We start from the raw sequence: 15,260 nt of genomic DNA on the forward strand, positions 1-15,260 counted from the left end.
AGTGAGAGCTGCAGACTTTTAAAATCAATATTTTATTTTACGTGAATGTGCAAATAAATATAAAAAAAACTACATTCAAAGAGCTGGCAAAGCAATTACAAGCCCAAAAGCAAAGATCCTTCAAAAAAATGGAAGAACAAACTCTTGAATCAAGGTCGTGCTAGCAGATACACAGCAGTTGAGCTTAAACTCCCAGACATTAGCAAGCCACTCTCAAACTGGCACTGCCTGCTTATTCCATTTGCATCATTTGCTACTATCATTTTTGAGACAATAGCACTGTAAAGGGCAAAAGTCTTACTTAGTCTGTTCAGACTATAAATTAAGGTTTACAAAATAAGGATGCTTAAAAATACCCGAAGTACACTTAAAAATGGGGAGATGGAACAGGATGGTGCCCAGGTGCGTTACCCTCCTACACCCTGGTACACTTGGAATCAAATGCATTTTAAGCCACAAGTTGCAACCTATTTTCTAGTAAACATTTTTCTGTATCATAAAACCATAAAATTTGGCACAGTTGTCATCTCCACTGAAGACAGCAGAGAGGTGAAGAGGACTGAGATGTATTTTGTTGAGCTGTCTGGAAGCAAAATGGGGACACTGTGCTTTGCACTGGGCTTGTCCCCCCACTCTTCCACCCAGCCCTCCTATAGCTACGTCGTCAGTGTCTTTTATCACTTACTGCAACAAGAGGAGGGGAAGAACCTTCAGATCATTTCAGTAACCAAAATTTAAGAGACCCAGACAACGAGAACATGAGTTCTTGATGAAAAGTCCTCCGCTGGCAGTGGTTGTGCAAGTGGCCACGAATGCCAGAGACAGGCCTCCCTCCTTCCCTCCTACAGATTATTTTGCAAAAAAGACAAAGAGTCAGTACAGTTTTCTATTAAACGTACCCCAAAGGCCAATTCTTCTACTGTCAAGTGAGACAATTGCAAAACCAAATGTTGTACAGTGGAAATAACCAAGGACAAATCCTACAGGCTGCTACTTAGGCCTGGCAGAAATTATAACCTAAAAATCAAAGCCACAAAAAATATTGAGGTGGGGGCAGCTATTCCCCCAAAAGCCAGGAAAAAGTTGGAAGCAGAGCTTAAAGGAGGCTGGACCTGCCTCAAGACATTATGTTTGTAATACACTCCATGGACAGTGTGCTTGCCCTTGGCCCCTGAAAAACAAGAGCGAAGTCACAGTGGGGTCACAGGACAGACACAACTAAATTTCCTTGATTTTTCAATAGATTTAAGTCAGACAATTGACGTAGTGTTCTGCACGGTTCGGGGTAGGTTTTTTGTTAGGCTTCATTGCAAAAAAGCTTAGATGATAGAAGTACAGACGGTTCAGTGGAAAAGCTTGTCTACAATGGTTGTGGCTGGATCTAATACTGCCCATTACAGATTTCCATGTGTCACTGCAAATACAGCATCTGTGCTGACCCAGCAGAAACAGCAAAGTATCTAGGACAAACCTCAGATCCAGTGCAAACACTGTGCTGCAAGAGCTCCATCTACTGATGTTATTTCAGTGGTACAACCCAGCAGAACCACGGAGTCCGGGCATGCACAAGGAAAGCGAAGCGCCTGAGAACACAGGCTCCAGAGGCTGCCAATCAACATGCAAAATACAAAAAAACCCCAAAACCAAAACAGGCCAGACCTCCCAATGGATATTCCTCCCCACGCACACGCCCCAAGCAGCTCCAGATCTGAGAAGGCAGAGTCTGCAACAGGTCGTAAGTTGACAAAGCAACAACATGGGATCCGGTGCACATCTGCAGAGGGGTAGCTGATGGGCCTAAGCTGTCTTGCGCCGCAAATTGCTCTTGCCTAGCACTGCAGCTCAGAGAGTTTCTTCCCCTTAGTTCATGCTCCAAAATACTTAGTTGATGAGCGAGAGTTAGAGCGTTTAGTACGCTGTTCACCCATGTCTCTCAGTTTTGGCATTTTTCTCAGCAGAGCACCAGTAACAAATACTGCGTTCATTGCCTTATTAGTACACATCGATAATGAAGCAGCCCATAGCGGGGCTAGCAATCTGTGCCAGGTGCTCGCAGCCCCACTGGCACTCGGAGGTTACATTGAAGAGTTCTGCAGGCTCCAAGACGGCATAAATTCAGGAAGATAGGGAACATTAAACCCTTCAAAGTGGAAGCAGCTGCCAGCATCTGCTCAAACACCAGCCCAGCTCCATCTGTCCAACAAAGCCACTAGTGGTAGTTCGCCCAGAGCCTGACCCCCTCGCTCAGCCTTCCAGTATTGGCTGGTCAGCAGTGGCCTAAAGCTAGGAAACTACTAAAAAGTGTGTGGCAATGCCAAGAGCCCTCTTCCCATAAAGCTTTTAAAAGTTTCTTCACGATGGCTGGAGGATTACACTGCAAGGAGACAAGTCTATGCCATATGGAAAATACATCATAATCCAAAGTAAAATGCTGTTTGGATAAATATCATTAATACATACATTGCATTCCCACCACTATTCTCAGAGTAAATGTGTTTCACCAGCAAGGCTCCTACTTTTCTTGGCCCCAGGAACAAGTCTCTGCTCACGGTGAAGCTGGACGGCGACTGTACTGAACTCTGTATCTGTTCACTGGGACCCCATGGACATTCACCGTCTCACAAGTTGTTTTACAGGGCACCATCTCCTCGTCTTCGTCTCCCATTAGCCAGTCTTGAACTACATCAACTGCCTCCATGGTCACGTTCTCTTCTAGCCACCTATTGTGCCACTCTTCAAACTGCTGGTGGTGCTTTAGCAGTACCATTGGCTGTACCTGAAAGCAGGACAGTAAAGATCACCGAGAGGTTTCTGGGCGAGAAGCCGAAACCCTCACCTATTGTACGTCTGAGATGTGCATGCTTTACAACACAACACAAACAGTAAAACAGGAAACCGCATACCTGCATTTAAAGATCTCTATTTCTTAATGTTTGCCACTCCCCCTTAAAATTTGCATGGTAAAGAAAAGGCTGCTAAACTAAACCAAAGTACAGAGCATTTACCAGCTCTCCTCCATGTTTCATCCAACACAGAGTAGTAACTTCTGGGTGTAGTTTGCAGGAATTCAGCCACAAGACTTCTTATCGGTACCTGTCTTTTGGCTCACATCCTCAACCTCTGCTACTGCCTGAGCTGCAGAGAGAGTAATAGGAGATGCACCTGCTTGGCTCGGCAGAGAGCTCCCCGCCTGTACATGTAATCCTCCGAGTTCATGATGAACATCATTTTGTGGGTGTTGAGCTTGAACCGGCAGTCCACGTTGCAGGCACTTTCCACCCCAATCAGCCTCTTCCAGGAGCTCTTCACTTCACTACGCAGAGCTCTCACTTGCTTACATTGCCACTTGCGAAACTTTTTTAGGTTTCTAGAACAAAACAAGGATGACAAAGCATGTGTCACACTTGGTTACCCATTCTCTTAAGCTAGCAGAGCTGACAGCACAAGTATGAAATTTGTATTTCCACATTTAGTTTTCAGACTTTCTCCAGGACCTTCCCCCATACACTCTGACAAATATTTAGTGAAATGGGAGCAAATTAGACCTCAAATTCCTCCCAGAAGGGACTGCTTAAACAGTCCCACTCCATTCTAAACACGGTTTCATGAACAAACCTCAATGCAGTGGTCATTAATTTTTTCTTCAGCATTCTTATGCAGTACACTGGACTACAGCAGCCCCTTTAGACCTCAAAGATGAGTGCATTTCCCTGGAGTTGCTAGTATGGCACATCACCTAAAACCACTGCCACATACGCAGAGAGGAAGCAGTACCAGCTGCTGCAGGTGTGACTCAGGAGAGGGACCGTGCTCACCTTTGCAGAAAGACTGGTTTCAATAAGAAGCCGTCATTCTGGTTGTTCGGAGCTCCTTCTACCCCAACGTACTGCTCCATGTAGTTAGCCAGGTGCTACACAAGAGAGACCAATTTCAAGTCAGATTTCGCTCTCATCAAGCCAAACATCACCGCAAAGAACTAGTTTATTTCCAAGCTGCTTTTTATGGAGCTGATTTATGTTGAAACATACCCATTTCTGTCAATGACCACATGTAATCTTCCCACCTCCCAGGTAAACTTATCCTCCCGGCAAAGTCTCACATTTTGGAACAAGTAAGCGGGAAAGCATTCTTACACATCTGCTTTGTCTGTGGTACAGCAGACTCCGCAGTCACTGTAATATTACCTGGACCTCCACAGGATCTTCTGTCTGGGTTTCTTCTGTATCCAGAAGCTCAATGGTCATGATCACCTGTCCTTTCCGCTGAAGAAACATTACCTGTAATAAAGTTACAGGCACAAGATATTGGCCACATGGGTTCACAATAAAATGCTGTATACTCACAACAAGTCATTTGGACAACAAATATGAGCTAGGAGAGGAGTAAGCAGCAGGGCTTTTCAGTGAGCCAGCATGCCACTTTTACTGTCTGTGCTCTGGTTTTTGTACCTTCTCTCCATATTGCTCTCTCTCACCCTTATGGCCTTGGAGCTTCCAAACCCAATTCTCCCAGGTAAAGTGCCACAGTCACTTTATGAAGTTCCCTGGCAGCATGTTCTTACCTTGAAACAGTTCTCATCCGCCATGCAACGTTCAGCCTTCCACTGATAGCTGGTCTCCTTTGCTGCCCGGACACACCTAGAGGATAAGTTACCTCCAGCAGCACCTCGCTTCCTTTCGTTCAAGTAGAGCTCAACAACCTTCAAGCAGATGTCATCGCTCACTAGATGGTGAAGCTTCCATTAAAAAAGGGGGAATTCAGTCAGCAAGTCTGGGCCAAGAGTTAACTCTAGTGTGTTATGAAAGGAGCACAAAACTCAGCACAGCATCACACCTCAGATGAAGTACCAAAGCTTTAACTCCAGAGACTTCACACATTTCACTCCCTTTTTCATTACTTTGCAATAAAAGGAACAGAGAAGAGTGAGGGTTTGATGTGCCTTAACTGTAACAAAACTACAATTAGAAGACAGATTTGAGTAAAAGGACTGGACCTTTTTTTTTTTCCTTTTAGATGTATTTTGGGAATGGCAGAATTTTGAAAAGACTGGAACTTAAAAAAATGCTGGAAAAGGCCAGGAAGAGTAACTCCCCTAAGGTGGTCCCTGTACTGAAGCTGAACTATCTCACTGAACTTCTGTTACCGTTTCCCCCACTTAAATAACTTTCCTATGAATTTGTTTTATGTTTAGTGAGTCCTTGCATTACAGGGTACTGTGAGAAACCTATTTGTCTATAGAAGGGACATGTGCAGCCCCCCAAACACACAGCACAGCCATCAAATTAGTTACCTGGCGGACAATATTCTGCACCAGTTTGTCCATAGTAAAGCCAATATAGGCATGGATAGTGAACATCTCCCTCAGAGTGTCCTCATACTGCGTTGGGTCAATGTTGCCATCCAGCAGACTCCTCACCATATCTAGGAACGCAGGGTAGTACTCCTCCAGTTCCACCTCACCTGGGTAGGGGAAAAGTGCAGTCACTTAATGCATGTAAGAGGCCGAGTGAAGTCAAGAGATACAAGGGACAGCACTGCTCGAGAAACATGACATTCAGTACTGAGAACATGCTTACAGACAGACAGTTCTCTGTAAGGAGTGCTGACGGACTGTAACAGTTTTATCTCATGCACTTCCATGACTACCTTGTGCAGTTAACTATTTCGTTGTGGAGCCATTTACATTTTAAATCTAAGTAACAGATTAATACGAGACACTTGAGAACGTCTGACAACAGTGGGCTTGTGTGAAGTCTCTATGAACTATGCGTGAGAGCCCTCAGAAGATAAATTACAAATGAGCTATCCTGTTAAATTAGCTGTGTCCACAAATCACAAATATAGTGGAGATTTGCACCTCTACATTCCTTAAAGACTTGCCTGCTGGTCTCAGTTACTCAGATATATACAGTTGAGCACTAGCAACCAGAGCATTAAGAATGGACTATGTCCTGGATTATTCTTACTTGGTTGCTTCAGTCTTAGTTCCATGGCTGGATCATTGGTTTTTTCTTTTCTTCCCTCACAAAGGAGTTTCTCTCTCTCTTTTTCAGTCCGATATTCTAGAAGCTGCTTCTGAGCTTGACGATAAATCTTTAGGAGCCTTGAGCACAGAGTCTGGTGAAGGCGGAGGAAGAAATACCAATTATTATTGACAAAGAATAGACTGTAAACATCATCCAGAGTGTTGTGGGGCTCAGCAGCTGTAACATCACAGAAGGTTGCTTTTGCCTCCAAAGGACTGCTTGGAGGCCCAGGCACGTGTTTTTTCCGTAGCTCAGGAGTATCCAGGTTCTGCCCCTGGTGGTTTTCTCTGTCTTCATCAGTTGATTCTTCAGAAATACCGTGCTCAGGGGGCTGAGAGAAAAACAGCTCGGGTATGAAGTGATGCACTATCTGCCGAATGGTTGCTTGATCCTCCTTTTGGATAGTAGGCTGCCTTTTTACATAATAGCTGATAAGTGACGCCGCATCTTCCAAAATCTGCTTATCTTCATAGATAAAGATAAGATGAGGCTCATTTGTGGATGAACTTCTCCCCTCTGAATGCTGCTCCTGATGCTGTAATCAAGAGACAAATAGATAAAGATCCTTCCAATCCATGCTCAAGAGCCACTCCTGCCAGAAGAAATAAGCCAGTATTAACGCCATGCTTGGGACAGTAATTTTTGACTGAGCACTCTTCAGAGCACTACCACTTCAACGAGGTCCCAGGTGCTACGTAAACATCTAGATAATATCATAAATGAAGGACATACTGGATGGGTTATTTACTAGCATACGCACCTCGTCATAGACACTCTCAATTTCATTCAGCAAGCTCTTGGAGCGCAAAGCTTTGGTGTCATTTTGTTTGAAGTTGACAGCCTGGTGGTCAAGGGACTTCAAGTAGGCTTTCTCATACTGCTCCCGCCAAATTTTGTTAAAGCCCTGCTGGGCCTCCCGCCATTCCTCCTCTTTTGCTTTCAATCTATATAAATGCATAGTCTACTTCAGTTCAAAAAGACAACCACAGAAATACACACAAAGCATTTCTAATGTAGCCAACTGTGATGTACCAAAAACTTTTCAATATTCTTGGAAGCAATAAATAAATAAATAAAATCACTACAGCTGAAGACGCGTTATCCTTTGAAACAACATCTACAGAAACCAGTTGTTTAAAAATGCTTTAAAAATCCTTTATCAGTTTCTTAAAGAACACAGGAGAATGGGAATTACCTCTTAAGAACAACAGGAACTGCAGTAACTGGGTTTTTCTTAAGACTTTCAATGATCTCTGGTGCTTTATCACCATAGATGCGATAGATGGCCCTGCGCTGGATCACTTCTGATGTTCCTCCCAAGCAATCGTCCAGTCGAAATTTCTCCTGATCCTCTTGAGTCAGACGAGACAGTTTTTTCTGCACACTCTCCAGCACACGTATTGTGGCTAAATTGGTCTCCAAGACAACATCCAACTGTTAAGAGTTCACAAAAGACACAGTGTAAGAACAGGCATAGCAGGAAAATGGAGACCAGCAGCACTCAGCTTTGTGGCATGCATTCCAGCCCCACTGGGTGGAGCTAAGAACCATCAGCAAGGTTTCTTCCTAGAAAATAGACCTCCGCCAGTTCTCCCAAAGGTAACATGTTTTTTAGAACTGGACTCATGCCTAGAAGAACTATTAGACTCCAGGCAAGTGTAAAACACCAAACTGTACCTGAAACCAACAAACAGTAATAGAACTTTCAGTATTGTACCTGAAACCAACAAACAGTAATAGAACTTTCAGTATTTGGCCACCAATTAATTCAGTCAAATTCCTCATAGCTAGAAGTTTTGCCTTCTGAGGAGGCGGACAGGAAGTTCAGTAGCAGAGGTACCTCAAACCGCTCATCTTCACAGCGGTGCAACTGCTCCTCATAAGGAGTCTTCTTGGAGCTGACAAAAGTGGAGTCTTCAGACCAGGATGGAAATGAAACCCAGGTATCATTTAACACCTGCAACAGTGCAAAGACATGACATTGAACAGAGCCTTATGAGCTCAGAGCTGTTCTCATGGGGTCTGATACTTCTCTGTTTCTTTTTTGCAGTTCTTCCCTGAATTTCTATTGGAAGTTTCAGACCTAGTTCACAAGTCACTGTCATGACTGCTCCTCAGAAGATTAGTGGTCTGTGTGGAACTGTGCCAGGGCCCTGCTCAGAAAGCTCGAATGCACCTTCACCATCACCTAACAAACCACAGAGATCACTCTGCAGTAGTCAGCAACTGTAAGTAAAGGAGACAGAGTTGCCAACAGCAGCAAGAGGTAGGAGCACCTATGCTGCAGATGTCTGTTCTCACCGAGAACAGAGCCTAAGACACTGGCTCACAGTGCTCTTTCAGGAGAAAAACTGTTTCTAAAGTCTATATTGGTCCACTGCTAGAAAATTAATTTCAGGCTATTTAATATTCTTTTCTGTCTATAGGAATAAATTTGTGTATGCACACAGACTCAAAAGGTATTAAAAGTGAAAGATGCCATTTGAGATGGGTTCAGATAAAGTTAGTAAAATGCATGTGGATACTCTTATTTCAATAAATGGGATGAATAACCGATGTGAGATTAAAGCTGGCTGATCAGCATTAAAGAGGGGAATCCACATGCAGAAGCTGTAGCACTAACTACCCCACTTCAAGTTATGTAAGTGCAATTTGTGTTCAGGGATTGAATAGGTTGATCCCAAAATACCTCCTTGCAAATGGCTGTTCTTCCACTGCACTTTGGCTGCTGATAGGTTTTTGGGAGAGCCCTGTAACTTGATCCTATGCGTTTGCAGGAAGCATAATCAATTTCCCGACTCATTCCATCCCCAGATCGGTCGCTCAGTGGAGAAGCAAATGAAAGCTCTTTCACACCAAGAAAGGACTTGAACTGTGCAAAGAGTTCTGGGAATTTCCTTCAAAAAGACAAGTAAGGGTATTTTGTTATTTCACTCTGACAGTTTTAGGGTGGCTAACGTGTGTTATAAAAGCAAGGGAGAAAATCTAAACAAACTTAGCATTGCAGTGAGAAATCTTTCACCAACATTTTACGTCTGTTATCATTCTCTCTGAATTACTCTAGAGGTTTTTTTGGTTTTGTTTTTTTTTTTTACTTAAGGCAGAAAAAGAATTTCCCTTCACAACTTCACAAATACTCCCCTCAACCAACTGAGGAGTCACTGATCCTTGCCATGTGACTCTCCCTCCTCTGCTGGAAGCCAAACAGCACAAGAGGCTCACATCAGAGCTGGAATTATTTATCCTTTTCACAGCTCTGTTCTGAGATTTCATGTTTATACCTGTATGGTATGGTATTTTGAGAGATTAGAACAGGGAGTGTGAACAGAGACCACCCTCCAGAATTCATGAGATTCTCTGCCCTCAGTGACTTAGTATAACATCAGGTAGTCTGATGCTTGTGAGGCTTTCAACTGGATGCAGAGAGGAAAATATCCTCCCCAAAATGCTCTTTAAAAGCTGTGTAGATATGTTAAAAGATACAGATTTTATTACTCCTCTTTTTGGATTAGCCTTCAATTTCTTGCATGCTACCTAGGAGATATTTCTTAAATTAAATCCCAAACTTTAGTAACAAAGTTGACAACGTCTACCAAAAAGTAACGGAGTAAGACCTAAAAAGTACCACACAGCAGAGAAGGTAGTCAGTAACTTACCCTAAAAATGGTGTAACTAGCTGGAGCAACTCAGAGCCAGAAACCAACTCCTGGTTGAAGAGAGCAATGCAACGGAGAAAATTTTCATAGACTTCCTGACTCTTTAGCACCCTACGCACCTAAAGCACAATTTGGAGAGAAACAATCAGATCACTTGAACACCACTTTTATTTAGTTCATATTCTAAGTAGTCTGAACCATGGGTACAGTGACAAACCTCTGTCTATTTTGCAACATAAAAAGAGAATATGCACAAAAATGCCCAGTTTCAAACAATAATCTAGTAACTACAGATGGTAACATGAGGAAACATCACTGAAAAGAAAAACACATCTGTAAGAGACAAGCATGCAGGAAAAGGTTAATTGTCAGTTTCTATTCATCTTCCAAACCCACCTATTTTCTCTTTTCTTGGTCTGTCTTTATCACTTGAAAAATCAGGCAATTGCTACGTGCTGGCAGACAGATTGTATAAAAAACCCAACCAATTATTTTCAACCGTTTATGTAGTTGTAAGTCCACAGAATGTGAGAACAGGCCAAATACTGACCTTGTCAAAGAAGGAAAACTCTTGCAGTGTTCCATATTTTCCCACTGTTGCTACTGACAGATCTTTGGTACCTCGCAGTTTCATTTTCTTCTGTTAAAAGAACAAGCAGTTACACTTAAAATGTTGTGACACAAATACTATAAAATTCCACTTCACTGACATATAACAGCTCTCTGCAAAGGCTGAAACTCCGTATTTCCCAAACAGTGATCTAGCATTGCTGTGTCAACTCCTCCACAGCAATCTCTATCAAACGACTCCCAGCTAAGAAGAAGAAACAACAACGAAAAGGATGAATTGAGAATTAATTCCAAAGAAAGACTTCTTTCTAGAAGCAATAAATTGTCCCTTTCCAGGGCCAATGCTTAGTACAGAAGGTCTTGATATTTAGTATTCAACATGTTACCACGCACACGTAAGCATACTTTAAAAATTCCCTTTCTCTGCAGTAATTATTATTTTTAAAATAACTTTGAAATTTTGTTCTCATACCGAACACCTACATACCTCAAAGATGCTACTCATTACAACTTTATCTAAGCAATTATCTAAACACAATGAGTAATATCAGGGTATTCTAAGTTTTTACTTGCGAAAAGATACCTTTGCTGGGCCAGAAACAGGACGCAACAGCAGTGGTCTAGATCGCTTTTTGCTGTGTTCCAGATTCTTCTCATGCTCCGTTTTCTGGACACTGTTCACTTCACATGGTCCATTTCCTGTGAACTGAAGTAAATAAATAATGATTTCAATGTTCTCTTCTCCACTGGTGCAAGTAAAGAATCCCATATATCTGAACAGAACACGGAGCATGTAGTTAAGTCACATGTTCTGCGAAATTCCAAGCAATGAAGAGGACCAAAGTTCATATACTGGCTGTATGTTTTTCCATAATGTTTTGCATTCCTAAAGCTTCTTTATGTATTCTACATACAAACAGAGAGTATTCAATATTCTGCCTTGTTCTAAGTGTACACATACCAAAGACCTTTTAGCCTCCGGGAGGAACTGTCCAAACTCAGAAAGCAGATCCTCCTGTCCCCTGAACAGATTTGCTACTTCAGTAAACACTTCTTCTTCTGACATGCCTCGAAAGGGTCGGCCTTTAGTGTTCAGCTGTTCTTTCTGAAAAGATACGCACAGATGTTAAAAAGAGTCAAAAACATACCTCACCATGCAAGAAAACTCATCAACTCAGCCAAAAATCTTACGCTACACAAACTTGAAATAACTATCAGCTAGCCTAAGGTGCTTACAGTGCATCCTTTCACTCAGAATATCACTAAATCAACCGAAGGTTAGCAAAGACAGATCTAGATACGACCCCTTTGCACCTCAGACCCTGTAAAGTTCTACAGTTTTCACACTTTTGTCATTTCATGGGAATATCTATGAGGCAATTGTTGGACAAAGGCTAGTGCTTGGGAACGGTACAAGCCTGTTCAATAGGCAGACATTTCATTTGACAGCTACTCCTCAAACAGCTACAGTGCAAACCCACAATTGCTTATATGGAAGACTCTTTACCTGGTAAGTATGAAGAATTTCTAAAAAGGATCTGTAAATTTCTGGATGGTCAAGAAAACGTGTTTTGATCTTATTCACGTAACTGATAGCATTATTGAACTCTACAGAATCAGACTCCAAAGGAATTTGGGATTTATCTTCTTTGTACGGAAGCTGTTGCCTAAACTCCTCGGAACAGTCACTGTGATTGTGTGAATTCTCCTGGGAGTAATGCAACAACAGCCCGCTGCCAGGGAGAGCGCTGGGAACAGGCTCTGAGGGCACCTAGTGGCATAAGACACATAAGACAGTGACTTGTACAGAAGCATAGGTGCAAGTTCAACAACAAGCTAGCATCAGGATTTTCAAGCTGTCTAGCTAAAAAAAGATTACCACGTGACATGAAGAAGAAAGAAAAAAGATTTAATTAGCCGATAAATTTCCCTACCTAGTTTAATAACACCATCAGTTAAAAAAATCCCGTAAGTCATATCCTGGTTTATGAATCATCTGACTCATTACCGCTTTTGACTGTCGCTGCATTATCCACTACACTTGAGAGGATGTACCAAACAACACGCACCGCAGTTTCTGTTACCACTGTTTTATTTCAGAGGAACTGTCAGTTTTAAGAAACATATTAAAACGTAAGGCTCTTAAAGGTGCTGAATTTCTAAGCAACAGAGAGATCTAAGGGAACTGAGATCTAAAAGATATTTACTGCTACTAATTAGAGTTAAACCACACGTTTATCAGTAGAATTCAGGTAATAGCTCTGTTTCAGCCTCCACAACCACACAACAACAACAAAAAAAGCAGCAGAGGCCAATACGTATCCATCTGTAGTACAGCAGATGTCTTTCATTGCAGGATGTTAGCAATTGCATGGCAATACCTGACATTTTTTGCCTATTGCCTAAACACATTTCCCCATTTCTCAGTGGAGGACTGGAAATGCGATTCCTCCGGGATCTCTTTTTGAAATTTGTCACTACAGACACCACGTATTAAGAATCTATAAAAGTATGTCAAGCTAATTACAATTTCAGTTTTCAAATCTGACTGAAGTATTTGGAGTTGAAGTGGCACTTCATGCAGGAATATCATTCTTGTGTAAGCTAAACTAACAACTGGTTTGAGAATAAATATTTAAATTTATATTATGCCCATTATCATGGACTTTGAAAACCATGTAAAAACTTTAGCAACATGCAATACACGTAAATCTACATAGCCTAAACTGTGCAAGAGATGTGTATAGAGACACATGTAACGGAATTTATTTAGAGAATATGAGCTCTATAACCTACCTGACTATTCAAAGGTGACTGTATACTTAACTTCCCGTTCTTTGGAATTTCTATCCTGTAGCCCAGAGGGAGGAAAGCATTGAATCCTACAATGAGGTCGGGATGCTCATGGAAAAGCTGTGAAACACGTCGGATTACTCCAGGTGTGTCAATGCTAAAATTGAGAAGAGTTTGTTACTTGTGTCCAAATCAGAAATACAAGTTAAACATAGAAAATTACACAGGTATGGGAAGCATCTGGCTTCTTAGAGATGCAATTTTTAACATGCAAGTTTGGGAACCTCAGACCTAGAAATTAGCCCAAGCAGAGGGAATGACCACTGCAGCCTCATACTGGGAGTGTTATCCACAGAGAGGAGATATGAGCGTGCAGGTTACCCAAAATGGGCAAGACAGCCATCACCTCTAGGGCTGACAGGTCACAGAGAGGCTCTGCACTCAAGCTTCCTCACTTATTTCCAGATCTGCATTTCAGAGTGGGAAGTAAAAATAGATTTGCCTTTTCCTGTGGATTTCATCTCTGAAAAACAACGGGATGGACAGAGACCCTCCACCGCCAGTGTCTAGTGACTGCACTACTGGGGGACAGTGTGTCTGCAGAGATGGAAAGATGGAGCTCCCCGGAGCAGCCCTGGGGGGCAGGACCTGGGTTTTACCTCTGGCTCTTGAACTCCTTCATGATCTCCAGGAAGCCGTTGTAGGTAGCGGGGTCGCTGCCAAAGCGGATCTTCACCTGGTCCAGGTAGGAAAGCGCATCCTCCACCTGCAGGGCGAGAACGCGGGTGAGGCCCAGAAAGGGGGAACAGGCCCTGAGGCACCCCAGGATCCCAGAATGGGGGGGCAGGGGCACCCCACGGCACCGAGGGAGGTGGGAACAAGCCCCGGGGGGAGCCCCACAGCACCGGGAAAGTGGGAGCAGCCCGGGAATGGACACACGGTACCAGATGAGGGAGGCCCCGAGGAAGGCAGACCCCCCCACGGTGGGGTGGGCACCACCGTACTAGGGAGGGTGGGCCTCACGCTGCTGGAGGAGGATGGCAAGGGGGGCTCGGTACCGTGGAGAGGGGGAACAGGTCCCCGGGGAGGATGACCGCGGTACCGGAGGAGAAGAACCGGGCGGGGGGGGGGGGGGTGGAACAGGCCTGGGGGGGGGCCTCGCGGTACCGGAGGAGGGGGACGCAGGCCCCAGAGGACCCCGGTGTACCGGGGAAGGATGGCGGGGGAAGGCCCCGGGGCACCCCACGGTCCCGGTGCAGGGGAGGGGGGGGGGACACACAGGCACCGGGGGGTGGGTTCGGCGCCGAGGACGGGGCGAGGCAGGTCCCGGCGGGGCGGGCAGGGCCATCCCGGGGCGGGGTGGGGGGGGGTCGAGGGCGATGGGGAGCGGCCCTTCGCCGGAGGGAGGGGGGGTTGGGGCGGAAAAAGGGAGAAATCACGGTGGTCCCGGCCGGGGCGGTCGCCGCACTCACATGCACCGGCAGCTTCTCCTGTGCCGCAGCCCGGCCGCCGCCGCCACCCCAACGCGGGGCGCTGCCCCCCCGGCCGCCGCCGCCGCCGCCCCCCGCCGCCATGTTGGGAGTCGGGCAGCAGCGCGCGCGCCCCCCCCCCCCCCCCAACACACACACACACACACACACACACACACACACACACACCCGCTCCCGCTCCCCCCCCCCCCCCCGCTCGCTCGTTCGCTCGCCCGCCCCCGTCAGCGCGTGCGGAGCGCCTGCGTCAGCGCGTACGGCGCCACGGCCCGGCGCGGAACCTTGGGCGGCGCGCGCTGCTTCCGGCCGTTTAACCGCCATGGCGGGAGCCGCGCCTCAGGGAAACTAATTCGGTGGCTGCGGGAGGGAGAACGGTGAAGGCAGCGGGCCCGGTGAGAGGTTTGAAGGAGGGAGAGGGCATCACCGGGGGGCGGTGGGGGGAGCGCGTTCCGGGCTGGGGGAGGGGGCTGGGGGGGGGTGCCGGGCCTGGAGCCGAAGCCCTAAGGGGGCAACGGCGGCCCCAAAATCCGGTGCTTCTGTGCCGGGAACGGGTGGCTTTCGCGGGAGGGAGAGAGCCGAGGTGGGGCGCGGGTAGGCCGCAGTGGCGAGACCCGGTTGGGCTGCGAGCAAGGGGGCAGGCCGAGCTTTGGTGCGGTTGGATAAAGTGTGAGTTTAGGGTCCGTTTGTTTTTTTTTTTCTTCCTTATTTACCTTTCTTAAGTGGTTACA

General features: G+C 45.3%; 1 protein-coding gene across 2 annotated transcripts; it reads right to left on the reverse strand.

Moving 5' to 3' along the window:
* Nucleotides 1-13: 13 nt before the first annotated feature.
* On the reverse strand, nt 14-14,627 carry SIN3B (SIN3 transcription regulator family member B). 2 transcript variants are annotated; one of them, XM_052802534.1, is made up of 19 exons: nt 14,518-14,627; nt 13,705-13,811; nt 13,049-13,202; nt 11,760-12,023; nt 11,214-11,357; nt 10,836-10,958; nt 10,233-10,322; nt 9,683-9,801; nt 8,716-8,923; nt 7,867-7,983; nt 7,222-7,460; nt 6,787-6,970; nt 5,967-6,561; nt 5,291-5,460; nt 4,562-4,735; nt 4,185-4,277; nt 3,816-3,910; nt 3,163-3,367; nt 14-2,776 (listed from the first exon to the last, which is right to left on the reverse strand). In XM_052802534.1, the coding sequence occupies exons 1-19, from the start codon at nt 14,617-14,619 to the stop codon at nt 2,546-2,548; spliced, it is 3,414 nt and encodes a 1,137-aa protein (XP_052658494.1). In that variant the 5' UTR covers nt 14,620-14,627; the 3' UTR covers nt 14-2,545. The 2 variants fall into 2 exon arrangements, 1 of the variants encoding a protein (XP_052658494.1); XR_008237324.1 differs by having other exon boundaries at nt 2,637-2,776; nt 3,006-3,367.
* Nucleotides 14,628-15,260: the final 633 nt, after the last annotated feature.

The sequence above is a fragment of the Harpia harpyja genome, chromosome 11 (assembly GCF_026419915.1).
Source record: "Harpia harpyja isolate bHarHar1 chromosome 11, bHarHar1 primary haplotype, whole genome shotgun sequence".
In the NCBI taxonomy this organism is placed as follows: Eukaryota; Metazoa; Chordata; class Aves; order Accipitriformes; family Accipitridae; genus Harpia; species Harpia harpyja.